The 15000-nt window shown below is 35.3% G+C and overlaps 1 protein-coding gene across 5 annotated transcripts in view; it reads left to right on the plus strand.

Annotated features, from left to right (window-relative positions):
- Window positions 1-15000, plus strand: part of LOC135198012 (glycine receptor subunit alpha-4-like) — a 758459-nt gene that overhangs the window by 281366 nt on the left and 462093 nt on the right. For all 5 annotated transcript variants that reach the window (XM_064225359.1, XM_064225361.1, XM_064225362.1 and 2 more), the window contains one exon: window positions 9834-9946. In XM_064225359.1, coding sequence (XP_064081429.1) covers window positions 9849-9946 — 98 coding nt within the window. In that variant the 5' untranslated portion in view covers window positions 9834-9848. The remainder of the gene's footprint in view (window positions 1-9833; window positions 9947-15000) is intronic.

Consider the following 15000-nt stretch of genomic DNA (forward strand, 5'->3'; position numbering starts at 1 on the left):
TTGGCCCTGGGGTAATGTTTGGTATTTATCTATATTTGAAAGAACATTATGAACATTTTCCCCTCATTATCTGATCATCGTACGGGTGGCAGTGCCGTCAGTGTACCTCAAGCGGTGAACTGGAGGTATTACTGTAGCGTCCCTTCGGCCCCTAGCAGCAGCCCTTTTATTCCTTTTATACTCCTCTGTTCATATTCTCTTTCTGCCATCTTACTTTCCACGCTCTCCTAACAATGGTTTCATAGTGGAACTGCGAGGTTTTCTTCCTATTTCACATGTTAAATTACCTTTTCAGCACTGAATGACCTCATAGGCCCCAGCGCTTGGCTTTCAGCCAAAATTCTATGTTCCATTCTATTAATTTTCTGATAACTGCCAGATCACTTTGCCTTAGCAACGTCATCTCCTCCTTTAGGAATGTTTCAGTTTCAAAGCATCGCAGACGCTCATCCTTTAAGCAAAATAATTTTGTAATTCTCTTATCATAAGAGCGGAAATTATTCGAGACCCCATCTTTTGCCTCGAGCCCAAAATGCCGATGATGTTTCCTTGCCTGTTATCTAAAGCTACGTGATTCCCCTCGTGCGGAGTTTATCTTTCCTTTTGGTGGCATGCAAAACATCGGCTCGTTTTGTGTGTAATATCAGTTTCTACTTCAGCAATTCGAACATACTTTGCACTAGAGCATTCATTTCATTTTCAAATAAAGAATCCGGATTGTCTTAAGTTCTCTGAAGTTTTTTTTTGTTATGTCATGGACCAAATAACACAGCTTTACATTGTCCACTGAGATTTCGGGATGTTTTAGAAATATTTTCGGCCCTGGTAAAGATCACGGCAACACGAAAGCGGAAGAATTTTGTTGGAGCGGTTTCCTTGTCACTGAAGACAAGATGAAAAGTATGTCGCCCCAGGTCTGCTTGTCTTTTATCCAGGAAAAAATTCTTTTCATGTGGTAGAGCGTGGGAAACGTGATTTTTTTTTTTTTTTTTTTTTTTTTTGTAGATCAGAGATGGTGAAGGAGGTTTTACTTTCGGGAAAATTTAATCGCTGTCTGGGTAAGAATGTTATACGCGTTTTTTATAGTTTAATATATATATATATATATAGATATATATATATATATATATATATATATATAGATAGATTTTATATAATTTAATTATTATATTATATATTTGTCTTAAAGAAATATATTATTTATATATTATTAATTTATATATTATATATATATAATATTTTATTATATACTTATTATGCTATTATTTATATTATGGTATACATATATATCTATATATTTTATATATATACAATAATATATTATATATATGTATACATATATATATATATATGATGTATAACTGAATCACGAAAGTTAGGAACGTGATAAATCCATAAATAAAGATATATGCCACGAAGGAAAAATAAACGAAGGAGGTCTGCAAGATCTTTCGACGTTAAAAGTCCTTTACTGAGCAGATAAAGGACTTTTAACGCCGAAAGATCTTGCAGACCTCCTTCGTTTATTTTTCCTTCGTGGCATATATCTTTATATATATATATATATATATATATATATATATATATATATATATATATATATATTTGTGTGTGTGTGTACTGCCATAATTCAAGTAAATCCCAGTGGAAAGAAATTGTAGGAAATATAGGTTGACGTGGACAGGCTAGGAGAAAGAGAACGCACACACAAAAGAATTAGGGTCAACATATGAACATAATTATATGCCTATAAACAGTAGGTTTTGTTGATCGTGTTTTTATAAGGGTCTGAAAATGCTGAGGGTCTCTGTTCCTACGTTGCTCTTTCAAATTAGATTTACTCGTTGGCTCTGTCCCTTATGTGATTAGTTCCAACTGTCAGATATGAGATCTTTCACTCTTATGTCCCTCAATTATGACTTCGTCTTTAACCTTTAATAGTTTCTGCAGAACATGAGTTAATATTCTTGATACTGATTCTCTCACAAGAATATATGAATTTGGAAGATGATTGTATGTAGCTTCTCAGTTAATCAACTCATTCATTTTACTCCTTATTCTCCATCCTTACTACACACCGATTCAAACATAACTGTTACTGCACACTAAAATATTACATTGATATAGTTATGGAATATTACTTGGACTCAGTAATGTTGAAGTTCTTGTGGCATTCAAATTTAATGCAACCTTGTAATGGCTAGAGCTGCTTTGCATTATACAGTTACAGTTACCTCTTGGGTCTGGGTTGACTGCTATGTGTCAGACCAGACTCGAACCACATCAAACAAATATGAGCTGATTCTCTATCGCAGACCTATTGGAAAGTTGTTGTCACAGCAACAGGAAATTAATCCCGTAATTTCAATTAGATGTAAGCAAAGAAGATACGAGGACTTATGTATAATTTGTTTGCTGAACTCCTCTTCATATCCTTTTCATAAATAAACTTTCTCCATTGTTCTCAGTAGACCTCACACTTTACCTGTTCACCCTATATCGTCATCCTTATCTTTCGGACTCTGCTGATTCTCCAGGACTTTTCAAATCAGATTTATCATTAATACTTTTTGGATGTCGTGGTGGTTTCCCGTTTTCCGTCGGAGTCATCCGCCAATAATTAGTTCTCAAATCGGTCTGTCTTTCATCGTTTATCCATGCTCCCTCAGCTGACTCAGAAGGCCAGGTTGTAATATTCAAGGCAATGTTCACTTGCTCAGTTGAATTTTCCTGATCTATCGAGTCCTTTGGCTGTAGGCTCCCAGCGGGTAGAGCCGGTAGAATGCAGTAGAATTGTCCCATCTGATATTTGCAGGAAAAGTTGATAAGGTGATAGTTTGTTTCCAGGCAGAGGCAGAGCAGGCGTGATCCATTTAATGACCGACTGACTAGGTGTGCTTGCAAATGGGTGGCATTTGAGATGGAAGAATTCTTTGAGGATCTAGCATGGAGTTACAAGCATACGAAACAAGAAATGTGGGATCTGCGTGGAATCTCTGAAGGAAGAATGCCTTTTGGAAAAAGGGGGTAATTACTAAGGATCAAAGCGAAAAAGTTCTGGCACGTACAACACACACACACACACACACACAGAGAGAGAGAGAGAGAGAGAGAGAGAGGAGAGAGAGAGAGAGAGACTTTGGCACACTTGGCTGCCAGACACAGAGGAAGGGAAAATCAGCAACAGGCCTTATTGTTAAGAACCCAACAAAATGCAAGTAAATAAACAATTAATCATGAGCGCTATATATATATATATATATATATATATATATATATATATATATATATATATGTGTGTGTGTGTGTGTGTGTGTGTGTATGTGTGTGTGTGTGTATGTATGTATATATATATAGGCATTGAACATTTAAACTACACTGGACTGTTTACCTTTATCTTGCATGAATTTTTACTCTTCCTGAATACTAAGGTCCTTCCTTTTCAAAACTTAGTCAACCCCATCTATTCAGATCTTTCTAGGTCTTCCTTCTTCCTTTCCAGAGATTTCTGAATGATGTTTTCTATTCATTAACCTATCACTACCCATTCTCCACATAACTATATCACCACAAAGCACTGTGATATCCTTCACCTACGGTAATCGTTGTACTTGTTCTTTTATGTGTTTTTTATCAGTTCCCATGCTCCATATGTCATTAAAAATGTTACCTCAACAGATTCAACCATTTTTAATGAATATATTGCATTCAATAAACACACTTCACCTCCATAAAGACGGGTTGGCTCAACAACCCATCATATGTTCCCACATCAGTGTCCAAGGGCCGTTAAATCTCTTCCCAATCTTTTGCTCACACGCTTTACTTCACCTGTTTCACTTGCTTCTTCTCTTGTCCGATATATATAATTCCTGATGCTTATACAAATCATCCGTGTCTTTTCTTCCATCACCGAATTTAACAGTAATTGTTCCATCTTTCAGGTTTCCAGTTTACCCTAATGACCTCACTCGCCCTCGTATTTATTCTTAACGTTCTCTTCTTGCAAACACTTTCAAGCTCTTTTATTGCCCAAGGAAACATTACACAGCCCATGTATATATATATTATATATATATATATATATAATATATATATATATTATATATAGTATGCAGAATATGTAAAAATATGTTATATATAATGTGTGTATGTGTATACATGCACACCTACACGCACACACACACACACACAGATACACATACATATATATATATATATATATATATATATATATATATATATATATATAATGTGTGTTTGTGTGTATACCGCACACCTACACACACACACACACACACACACACACACACACACATATATATATATATATATATATATATATATATATATATATATATATACTAGCAAACTTACTCATCTACGATGGGTGATAAAATACAGGTACAGAAGTGAAAAATTTATATGTGCTATTTGTTCAGCAATATTAAAATAAGGGCGATTACACGAATAGTCTATTTCTCTCTATCTATCTCTCTCTCTCTCTCTCATAATGTAATTCAAGGGACGATCACTGAACGCAGAGAAATTCTTATTCATTGTTGTTTCCCCTCTTTTATGATATTCTCTCTCTCTCTCTCTCTCTCTCTCTCTCTCTCTCTCTCTCTCTCTCTCTTAAAGTAAGTGAAGGGACGATCAATGAACCTAAAGAAGTTCGTATTCATTATTGTTTACCCTCTTTTAATGATTCTCTCTCTCTCTCTCTCTCTCTCTATGTAAGTCAAGTAACAAAGACGGTGATGGGATTATCGGATTACTTAGTTCTCAAATCACAAATTATCTCCTCTATCTTTCTTCCTTTCATTTTTCGATAGCAAGATAAAATTATAAAATTGTATTGTATTAATGTTGTTAAATGGCTCTCTCTCTCTCTCTCTCTCTCTCTCTCTCTCTCTCTCTCTCTCTCTCTCTCTCTCTCTTGTCAGTGACTTTCATTTAACGGAACAGGGATCTTGATTGGTTCGTTTCTTTGTCAATTACTTTGCACGGTGATACGAATGAGAAAGTATCTTTCTTTTCATTATGTTACTGCTAAGACGCTCTTATGATCCAGTCTTCCAAAAAAGAGTAGAAAGTAGGAACTTGTCAGTTTCCTTTTTATTATGTCCATTGGCAGGATCGAAATTCCGAAGCAACATTACCGGGTAGTACTTCTTCAACGTTATTTTGTGCGCTGTATTTAAGTTATTAAAAAAATGTTGCGGATATTGATGATAATTTTCATCTTCTATTGTGTCCAAGCTGATATATTCGCGACTTTCTCCGGGGAAGTTGCACAGAAATTATGTATGAAAAATCGTAAAGTAACTAAGTTTACAGGAATAACCAGCCTCGTTTCACGGCCAGAAACAGCTCCGTTTCAGGGAATCCCTTCTTACCCCCACCCCCTACAAAGGTGGGGGTTAGGTTGGATGAAACCCCATTACAAACCATCTTAGGGGTCCCCACCATAACCCTGCCAAGTTTCATGCTCATCTGACCAGCCGTTTGGCCGTGATTGAATGACAGACAGACAGACGGACAGACAGACATTACGCCCATTATAGTATGATAGTATCATACATTATATATATATATATATATATATATATATATATATATATATATATATATATATATATACATGCATACATGCATACACATTGGATATTGGCGTTTTATACAATTAATAATCGGTAAAAAAAGGGTCAAACACCATTCGTACACGTTAGTTATTCTGAGGCAGTACTTGAAATTATGGTAGATTAAACTTGGGGTTTCGCATCTGTCTGGCCAAAGTCTCGTGCACTCGTTTTGAGGCCCCTTTGCTTCATCTCTTGTGCCAAAGACGTTACTCTTTCACTAAAATTGGGATAGGATTAAAGTACTTTTCCATATTCAAACTCGATGGTTTTGGTTGCTGTCATTTATTGTATTAAAGAAATTAAGTTTTTCCTTCGGGTGGGCTCTAATGCCATGTTAAAGTTGACGTACAACTTCATTTAAGAAGTGAGAGAAGCTTTTTAATGTTTGGTAAATGTTCATTTTGGATTTTATACCTGTAGTGAAAATAACTGTGTTATTGCGAGTAAAAGTGACAGAAATGAAGGTTTCTCTTTCTCATACAAACAAGCAACTAAAATAAAGAAGAGATGTACGCCTTTTATTCCAAAGTAAAAAATGCTATATAATTACAAAGGAAAAATATTAGTATTACGTTCTGCTGTTTCTCGTCAAGGGTTACAATGAAGATAAAAGATAATTATTAAAGATACATAGATGGTAGAGAACAGTAAGATTTGTTAAGACTTTCTTTTAATAGTTTTCTAAAGCCCAACAGAATAAAAAAAAATGCACCAGTTCGTATTGTCTTTTCTTTAGTCGTTTTTTTTTTCACTTTTGATTTTACCTCTTTTCAAGTTTTCTGTCTTTTCTCGTTTAAAGAGTCAAGAGAGTCATTATTGCGAGGCCAATTTTCTGCTTCTGTGTTTTTATGACTTCACAAAATCGTTATTTTATTGTTGCGAATAAAAAGAGTCAAAATGCTCTCTCGTGCTTGTTTCTGCTCTTCTGAGGACTTGTGCGTAGGTTTATCTCGGGAGCATTTTAAAGAAGTATTGTTTTTATATTGTTTTGAATTTTAACTCTGATTCGGTTCGTATGAATTTATATATCTGCTCTCAAATGTACAAGGTGACAGACACACACCCACACAGGAAAAGAAACATGAGAACAGGTACACACGATACGATAAAGCTGGGAAGGTCACTGAAACCTTTGTTAGAGTGAAAATAAAACTGGGATGACAGAAAGAATATCATAGTTCTTCCAACTGTATTACCAGAGAATAGATGGTATTATTACCTGGAAACGTAGATGGAGAAATGAAATGATAGTAAAATAGTTGTATATTATTCTATGGTAAAAGAGATTTGTTCTAGAACTCGGGAACAAATACAAACAGATGCAATATTAATGTACTGTGTTGATTAATTCCCAATGTGAATCCATTGCGTAATATATTGGTAAAGAAATTAGTATAAATTTAATATATTGAGGTTTTGTGGTCCCTTAATCTCCCCTATACTATTCTGATAAAGTGACTGCTTTGAATCTAAATAATATGAAAAGGCTTCATAATAGAGCTCGAAATTCCAGTGAAAAATTTCCAATGAAGCAGAACTGATAACGGAAGCATCTTCCTGTTTAATTTGAGTGTGTGCGTACCATAAACCTATGTATAAGTTTAGGTATATATTCAATTAAACTTGTATGCAAAATAGCTGTTTTCAAAAAGCTACAATCACATATTGGCAATTTTGCAGCAATAATTAGTTTTCCATGGAAAACCTATTAACTGCCATTGATTACAATTGTAGCATGAAATACGTTTTAGTATTGCGATTTTCATACTTGGGGATATATACATACACGATTTGAACTTTTTCATTCTTTCTACATCAGTCTGTCTCTCACCATCATTCGATCGCTGATCCGGAAGCCGAAAGAAACAGGATTTGTTGATTTTTTTCTTTAATAAAGCGGTACGCATCTGCAGCTTGATAGTAGTCGGCTGCTGAGTGTCGCAGGTATTTGGAGGCTGAAAGAAGAGAAATCAACAGTAACAGATGTCATGGCTGGAAAGGCGAAAGGCGAGGTTAAAGCCTAAACGAGTCATTCTAATCCTTCTTGTCGTTTTAGGTGTATCCTCCCACTCTGCCAAATAGTCTACTTGGTTGAAAGAGACCGTGTTTATTCCTTGTTATTCCTTGCCCTTAGGTGCAATGATAATCCTTGTTTGGGCCTACTCTCCGATATTATCATTGTAAATCTCTTCAGGTATTTGGACTATGAGATTACTTATAAGAAAAGATCAATACCACGAGTGCAAAATATCATCATAACTCGTAGTAAAACACTTTCATCATTCGATTTGCAATTATTAAGGAAGATAGAAAGATGAGGTATAATATACGACTGCGAGTAAAACGAACAAGTTTGTTCTCAACCCCCCCCTCACGTCGGGTCCTCCAGACCTTTGTTGTTTCCGAGGATACTTAATCCTCTTTTTGAGTTTTCATAAGTTAATCGTTACCTCCTTTTGTATTGACCTCGAGACCATTTATATATTTTCCATTCTCTCAATCTCTTCCCCCAGAGAAATGAATAACCACACACAAATACACACCCACACACATATTTTGTCATATTAAAACAATTTGAAATCGCTGTGCCATTTAACCTCAAATTTCTTTTTGGGGGAGACCACTGTTGTGAATGTTTTCTGCTGTTATAATGAAAAATTAAAAATTCATTGAAGCAGCCAAATATCTCGGACCTTCACAATTCATGATATGGTTTACCGACTGAATTTAACGAATGCCCTAATCAGAAACTGCATGTTTTTTCGTGAAATTTACCATACACATTTTAAGATTAGAAACATCAGGTTTCGTGCTTATTCATGTCTAGTTTTATCTGACTGTTGGACCCCAAGTAAATACAGCTGTACTCATCATGACCGTATCGTATAACTCGTTACTTGTAATACCCCTGTCATCAGGCGTTGCGTTAGCATTTGCATTTAATTCACATTCCGATCCCCTCGTACATGTCTGAAAGAGTTACAGCGATGGAACTGATATAGGAAATCAATATGATTACCGCCTTCACATCAATATTCATAGTACTGGAACAATCGCCCTTGAATCGGTGTATCTGCATTTAAAAGGAAAATTGCGCTTCATCGGTCAGAATTCCCTTTATGGTTGCATGTCATTTTTGTGACGTTTTTTGAAGGGTTGCAGAGTTACTCTTTTCATTTCAATAGCCGTATTTATGGTTTTCATGCCATTTCTAACATAGCTTAATCACTGTCATGGGCGTTATAAAAATGGGAAGTCTTCGAACAAAAGGAAATATTTAGCAGAGGAAACTAATTTTATCAACATGATTTTACCCAAATTTATTCATCGACAATTAGTATTATATATATATATATATATATATATATATATATATATATATATATATATATATATATGTGTGTGTGTGTGTGTGTGTGTGTGTGTGTGTATTATAGATATATATATGCATATATACATAAATACATTTTAACAATGAAACGCACAATTCATTCTTAGTAGGAAATACAATTAAAACATTGCACTCGTCTTTCAGTACAATTGTCAACTTTAAGAAAAGGTAGAAAAGACCAATTTCATTAAATGCCACAGGTGTCATAAGCCTCTTTAAAGAATGACGTTTATATGAGCGCCCCAAATTCCTATCCTTTCTCTCTCTCTCTCTCTCTCTCTCTCTCTCTCTCTCTCTCTCTCTCTCTCTCTCTCTCTCTAATGACATTTGGGACCTTAAATTCAAAGGTGAAAGTGGATTTCCGTCCACTTATTTTTCTGTTTTTCCCCAGAGAGCGGGGTTGGGTTTCCCATTCCTGTTAGCTATTAATATTGGCGAGAAGGGGAAGTGGTCATTTTTAATCTGCTCTATTCGTTTGAATTACTGTCCCTACAAGTGGGAAATGTGAATTCATTCCATACGGATTTTATTGGTGTACTTCCTTTACTATTTAACAGTTCTTAAACAAATGCGTTTTTATTCTCTTAAATTTTAATGCTGAATATTTATATATCCACTTATTGGGATAATAACACTAGCTATTTCATATGCATTATTTTGTATCGGTTATTGTTTAGGTATTGATGGAATATTCGTGGCTTATAATCCATGCATAATTTCTATTCAAATGGTAAATGCATGAGAACAGAAACGCCGACTTAAACCAGAAACCTCTAATTGATATCTTTACCTCTCAGGTGATCACTTGGATAATGGCCGTTCGAGGTAGATGGAGAGGCCTTCCTCCCCTCTGCTCCTGCCACTTTCTCTGTCTGCCACTGCTGCTGCTTCTGCTCCTCTCACAAAACAGGTAATGTCAATAACTCTTTCCGTTCTCTCTTATTTTTTTGTTTTGATTTTGCTTTTTTCTTTGGAACTGACGGGTGGTGCCATCAGAGAGATATAGCCTGCAGGTTCTCTTTCCCGATGATACGGTCATTCAGGTGACGGTTTCTCAGAAACATTTTGCATCTATGTACAGTTTCTTTGCTTTTATCCATTTAATAAGAACTCAGTGGTGTCAGTCTTCGATTGAATTTTATTATTTGTATGTTTTTATGTAAGTGACATTTGCTTAGAAAACATATCCTTGGTCTATGCTGAAAGGAAGAAACGGATGTCACAGCAAAGGAAGAAGAGAACAGCGCCTGAGGGTTGTATCCTGATATTGATAATGACACGGGTCGGTCTTTCGCCTTAAGGTGCAGGTCGATCTAGTTTCTTGGGACACAGTACGAGTACGGTTCTCACACGTTGCTTATATTGAATTCTTCGGTATTAAGTAAAATTGTGAGGCTATCGTGCTGGCATCGTTCGCATCCGGTGCTCAGTTCATGAAACGTATGGGACCCTTTGTAACCTTTCACACGATGAGACCAACACAAGAAATTGAATTGCATGTTTCTGTGTGATACTTTACGAACACTGTATTCAGTAGGTTTACAAGTGCGTTCTGTTTCTTAATTATTATTGTAATTATTATAATTTATGCTCGTGACAAGTATCAAGGTCTGGAGAAAAAACTTATTATATTCCCCAATGATGCTACTCTTCCTTCTCCGCACCTAAGTTCTCTGGTTGCAGAATCCTTGAACAGAGATCAGCCACGTGTTAATGAGTGAAGTAGGCTTTGGAGCTTGAAGTTTAACCCTCTGAAACTCAAAGTATAATAAATAGTCGGTCCAGAACACTTGCTTTTACATCATTTATTTACTTTTTAATGGGTACAGTTTTAGATTACAGTGAATTTTAGGTTTAATTTTTTACAAGAAATTGGCTTCCGAGGAGCTTTTTACGTAATATTGTTTCCTCAGTTTCTCGAAAACTTGGTATCTTTCGTAAATGTTTAAGAATATTTGAGGATTAAGCTATATTATCTAAGTGTTTTAACCTTTGTCTTGCTCCTTGTTTGAAGTACTGTTCTCCAGTGTACTCCTCGGGTGCTGACTCTCATCTCAAACTCTTGTGTAAAGTTATGAGATCAATCTAGTTTATTTTACCAAATTATAATGTTGACCTACGGCATAGACGTAGTGAGTTCATTATGCCTGTGACATAAAATATACCACAGCAACGATCATCCTTTGCATTCTTCTTTATATGACCTAGTTTTTACTCACAACACTAGGAAGGCTGCTGCTGCTGCAAACAGTTTGTTGTTTTCTAGCATCAGCTTTAATACTTCTCAGTTTGCTAGTTTTAAATTGGCTTCAACTATACTGCAGAATGGCTTTCCTTGTGTTGTTGTGGAATCTTCTGATCTCTAAATATTTAGGCAAGGAGCAAATTCATTCCTGCCCTCTGCTTATGTCTACTGAATATCAGGTGTATCGGTTTTATTTTATATCCCCTCATTTATTTACTGATCACTTTTTCTCATAACTTGTCTCTCTGCAGACTGATTTTCCTGTAGATCCTTTTTGGGTTTATAGTCTGTCCATAATGGGTTTCAACTGGAGATTTCAAGAAAGGTAGCAAAAAGTAATTTTAGAGTACGTTTTTTCAGTTCATCCAATGATTCTTCGTTCTTATTTCTTAAGAAATTGTGGTCATTAATAGTTCATAATTTGATTCAAAAAGGGAATAACAGAGATCACTTCAGTCGTGTCTTTATTCCTCACTGGGTATGAAAAAAGATGGCAAGTGAAACGTGGAGAAATTGCCCCGCAGAATTTCGGGTAAGTGGTATTAAGGGTCTTGTTTTTTCCCCTTTTCAGAAGGGTGCTGCAAAAACAGTGGAACCATTGGCGTCCCTCGGGACGCCCCTGAGCGAACTTCTGCTTCCTAAAAAGCAACCCTGAATACGCCTACCGGATACCATGTTTCACATTCCATCTCAGTCTGTGTTCCTTACTGTTTCAGAACCTCTCTATTATTCCCTATTGTAGCCAAAGTTTCAACTAACAAGGATAACTATCAAATCAGTTAAGTAGCTAGTTAATGTTTTCAACATTATTATTTTTATTATTATTATTATTATTATTATTATTATTATTATTATTATTATTATTATTATTATTTGGCCAAAGTTTCAACTAACAAAAATGACTATAAAATCAGTTAAGCTAAGCAACTAGTTATCCTTTTCAACGACAACATTATTATTATTATTATTATTATTATTATTATTATTATTATTATTATTATTATTATTATTATTACTTATTATTATTATTATTACTATTTACTCCTGGCACGTGTTATGCACTATCGAAATGAAGTGTATTTGGCTATTAATACTTCTTCATATCTAACAGCGAGGAAAAACTTCAAGTGGTGCGATAATATGTTTCAATTTCCACTCGCTTTATGCATTATTGGACAGCGCAATAGCATTTGCAACTGTGCGTATTGGCATTAAAGCACTGTATCCACAAGGGTTTGGGATGTATTTGTATTTATTTTCGAAATTGTATGTATATGTAGACCTGAATTTATCCTGATCAAGCTTTTAGTACCTTTGACGTTATTTCACTGTTCGTTTTGGTTAGTTCCATGTGTGTTTCTTTATTCGTCATATGGCACTTGAATATGTATTGCCTACGTTTTAGCTATTTGATTTCCAGTGTTCATAAACATTAATGATTCTTTGCAAGACAATTAGTTTCTCGTGGATTGTATGGTTTGTATTTATACATTATGAGAATTATTTTGGTTGATTATCTGAATTTACTGACGACGGAAAACTTTTGACTAAAAATGAGCCTCATACATGCATATATTATATATTATATATATATATATATATTATATATATATATATATATGTATATAATATAATAATTAATGTAATATACATACATACATATATATATGCATACATATATATTAGTGTGTGATAAATGTCTTTTCTTCATTAGACTTAGATCGCATTCTAACTGAAATACTTCTCAGAATAATCTTACGCTGTCTGTCGGTTTCCATCATCTGTGTGAACCAGATGATGTATATTTCACATTGTATAGTAATTATCCAAGGGTTTCTGTATTTCTTGTCGTTGCACGAAACATCTCTCATTTCCTTAAAATTGTGAACATGAAGCTTAGCAGTCTACTCCATTAAATAAACTTCTCCCCCTGTTTAATGTTTCTTGCGTTAAATTAAGCTTTCGTAGTCTACCTCAGTTTCTCGGATGGCTTTCTTGCAACAATAGCGCATTAACGAAGCCGGTGGGAATTTAAACGAAGCTCAAATGCCTCGCTATTCCCTCTACGGAATGAAGTTTCTGAAAGGCCACCGCCGTCGCTGATGTCTTGGGGATTCTGTCCTCCATTCAGGGCTTAATAGAGATTCGGAAGCTCTCTTTGAATTCAGGGTTGTAGATTCGTCGCCTTCCTCGCCCGTTGAGTTGTGAGCGAAGGATATATTTGTATGATGCTGCCTTTCTTCGTTCTTCACTCTAAGCGCAGGCACGAGGACAAGATGTTTGCCAAGAGTAGGACGATCTGTGTGTGACGCTATTAGTTTCAAGTTGTCATCAATTCAGTTAAGAAGGATAGCAATAAAATTTCGCTTTCAGGAGTTTTACTGTTTTTCTCACTCGCTCTCTCTTTTGTGAAAAATATTCGTTTGTTGTGTTAAATAACATGCACAGGAGCAGAAAGGGACCTTGCAGAGTTCGGAAAAGCGAGATCCGTACTGAGTACTTATAGATGCGGGATCATAGAAAACACGAGTGAAATGATCGCATGATGCAATGGCGAAATAGGATGTTTAGTGGCAAAAAAAAAAAAAAAAAAGGGGCGGGGTTTTGACATTACTGTTGCTGTGCAAAAGAGAGGTAGAACTTGACGAGGGAAAATAGGCAATGTGGTCGAAGGGAGAGAGAAAGAAATGGAATTTCATGGAATTTTAAGGAACTCTAAGAAAGCACTTTGGTTTGTACAAGAATTCACATTAAATGTTCAGAAAACATTAAAGAGCAATTGGAATGTGATTGATAGATGCAAATAGACAGATAATGTTCTAAGACAATTTATTCCTGTATCGGTGTAGTAAGTATTCAGAAGAGTAGTGGAACATAGAGGAGAGAAAAGAAGCAGATTTCAGTGATGCAAGAGTGCTTATGAAAGTGACATTTGAGGATACAAGAATTGTAGTTAAAAGGTTATGCAACAGTAAGCGACAGGAATTCATGACTTATTTTATATGTTGCGTTGAAGTGATATTGTGATTGAATTATTTTAGATCAGTGTGTAAGAATTAGGTTTTTGTAAAGGAAAGGTTCCAAATTAATGGGTGAAGGAATAATTGCCAATTTGATCGTAAGAATTGTAAGGACAAAAGCAATGGCCTTTTCGATGATGAGTAGTTTGCGTGATTGTTATAAAACAACTGTTTGGGAAAAGGAAACCATTTGTACTAGATAGACATGGCCCAAGATGAAAGTTCATGATAGAACGGATAGAGTAGGAAGCATAAAGATGTGTGGTGTTGAAGGAAATTTACCGACACCAGTTATAAAGGAATGGCTGGTATACAAGTGAATCTCATCAGCTTTTGTATATTTTTCTGGATATAGAAACCGGAGAGGCCAGGTAAGGATAAAAGAAATAAGTCTATGAATGGAGAATGGAGTGTAGATGGTAATACTGATGAGAGGCTGTAAAGACTGGTGAAAGTCCAGTTGAGATCATGATCTAGTGTAAATTAAGATGAAGGACGTGCATGCTATTTTATATAATGATATAATGGTAGTGGTTCCAGCATGAGGATATTTAAGGGTAATTGTATCCATCAGCTAATGATACAATTGGAACATTAAATGAAGGAAGACCTCAGCAAAAAATTTGGAAGAGAAGAGAAGGGAATATTGAGGGTATGAAGGGAGCGCCTCAGCGGTGTGGTTGGTATGGTATTAGCGTC

Source organism: Macrobrachium nipponense, chromosome 21 (genome assembly GCF_015104395.2).
Source record: "Macrobrachium nipponense isolate FS-2020 chromosome 21, ASM1510439v2, whole genome shotgun sequence".
NCBI classification, from domain to species: domain Eukaryota; kingdom Metazoa; phylum Arthropoda; class Malacostraca; order Decapoda; family Palaemonidae; genus Macrobrachium; species Macrobrachium nipponense.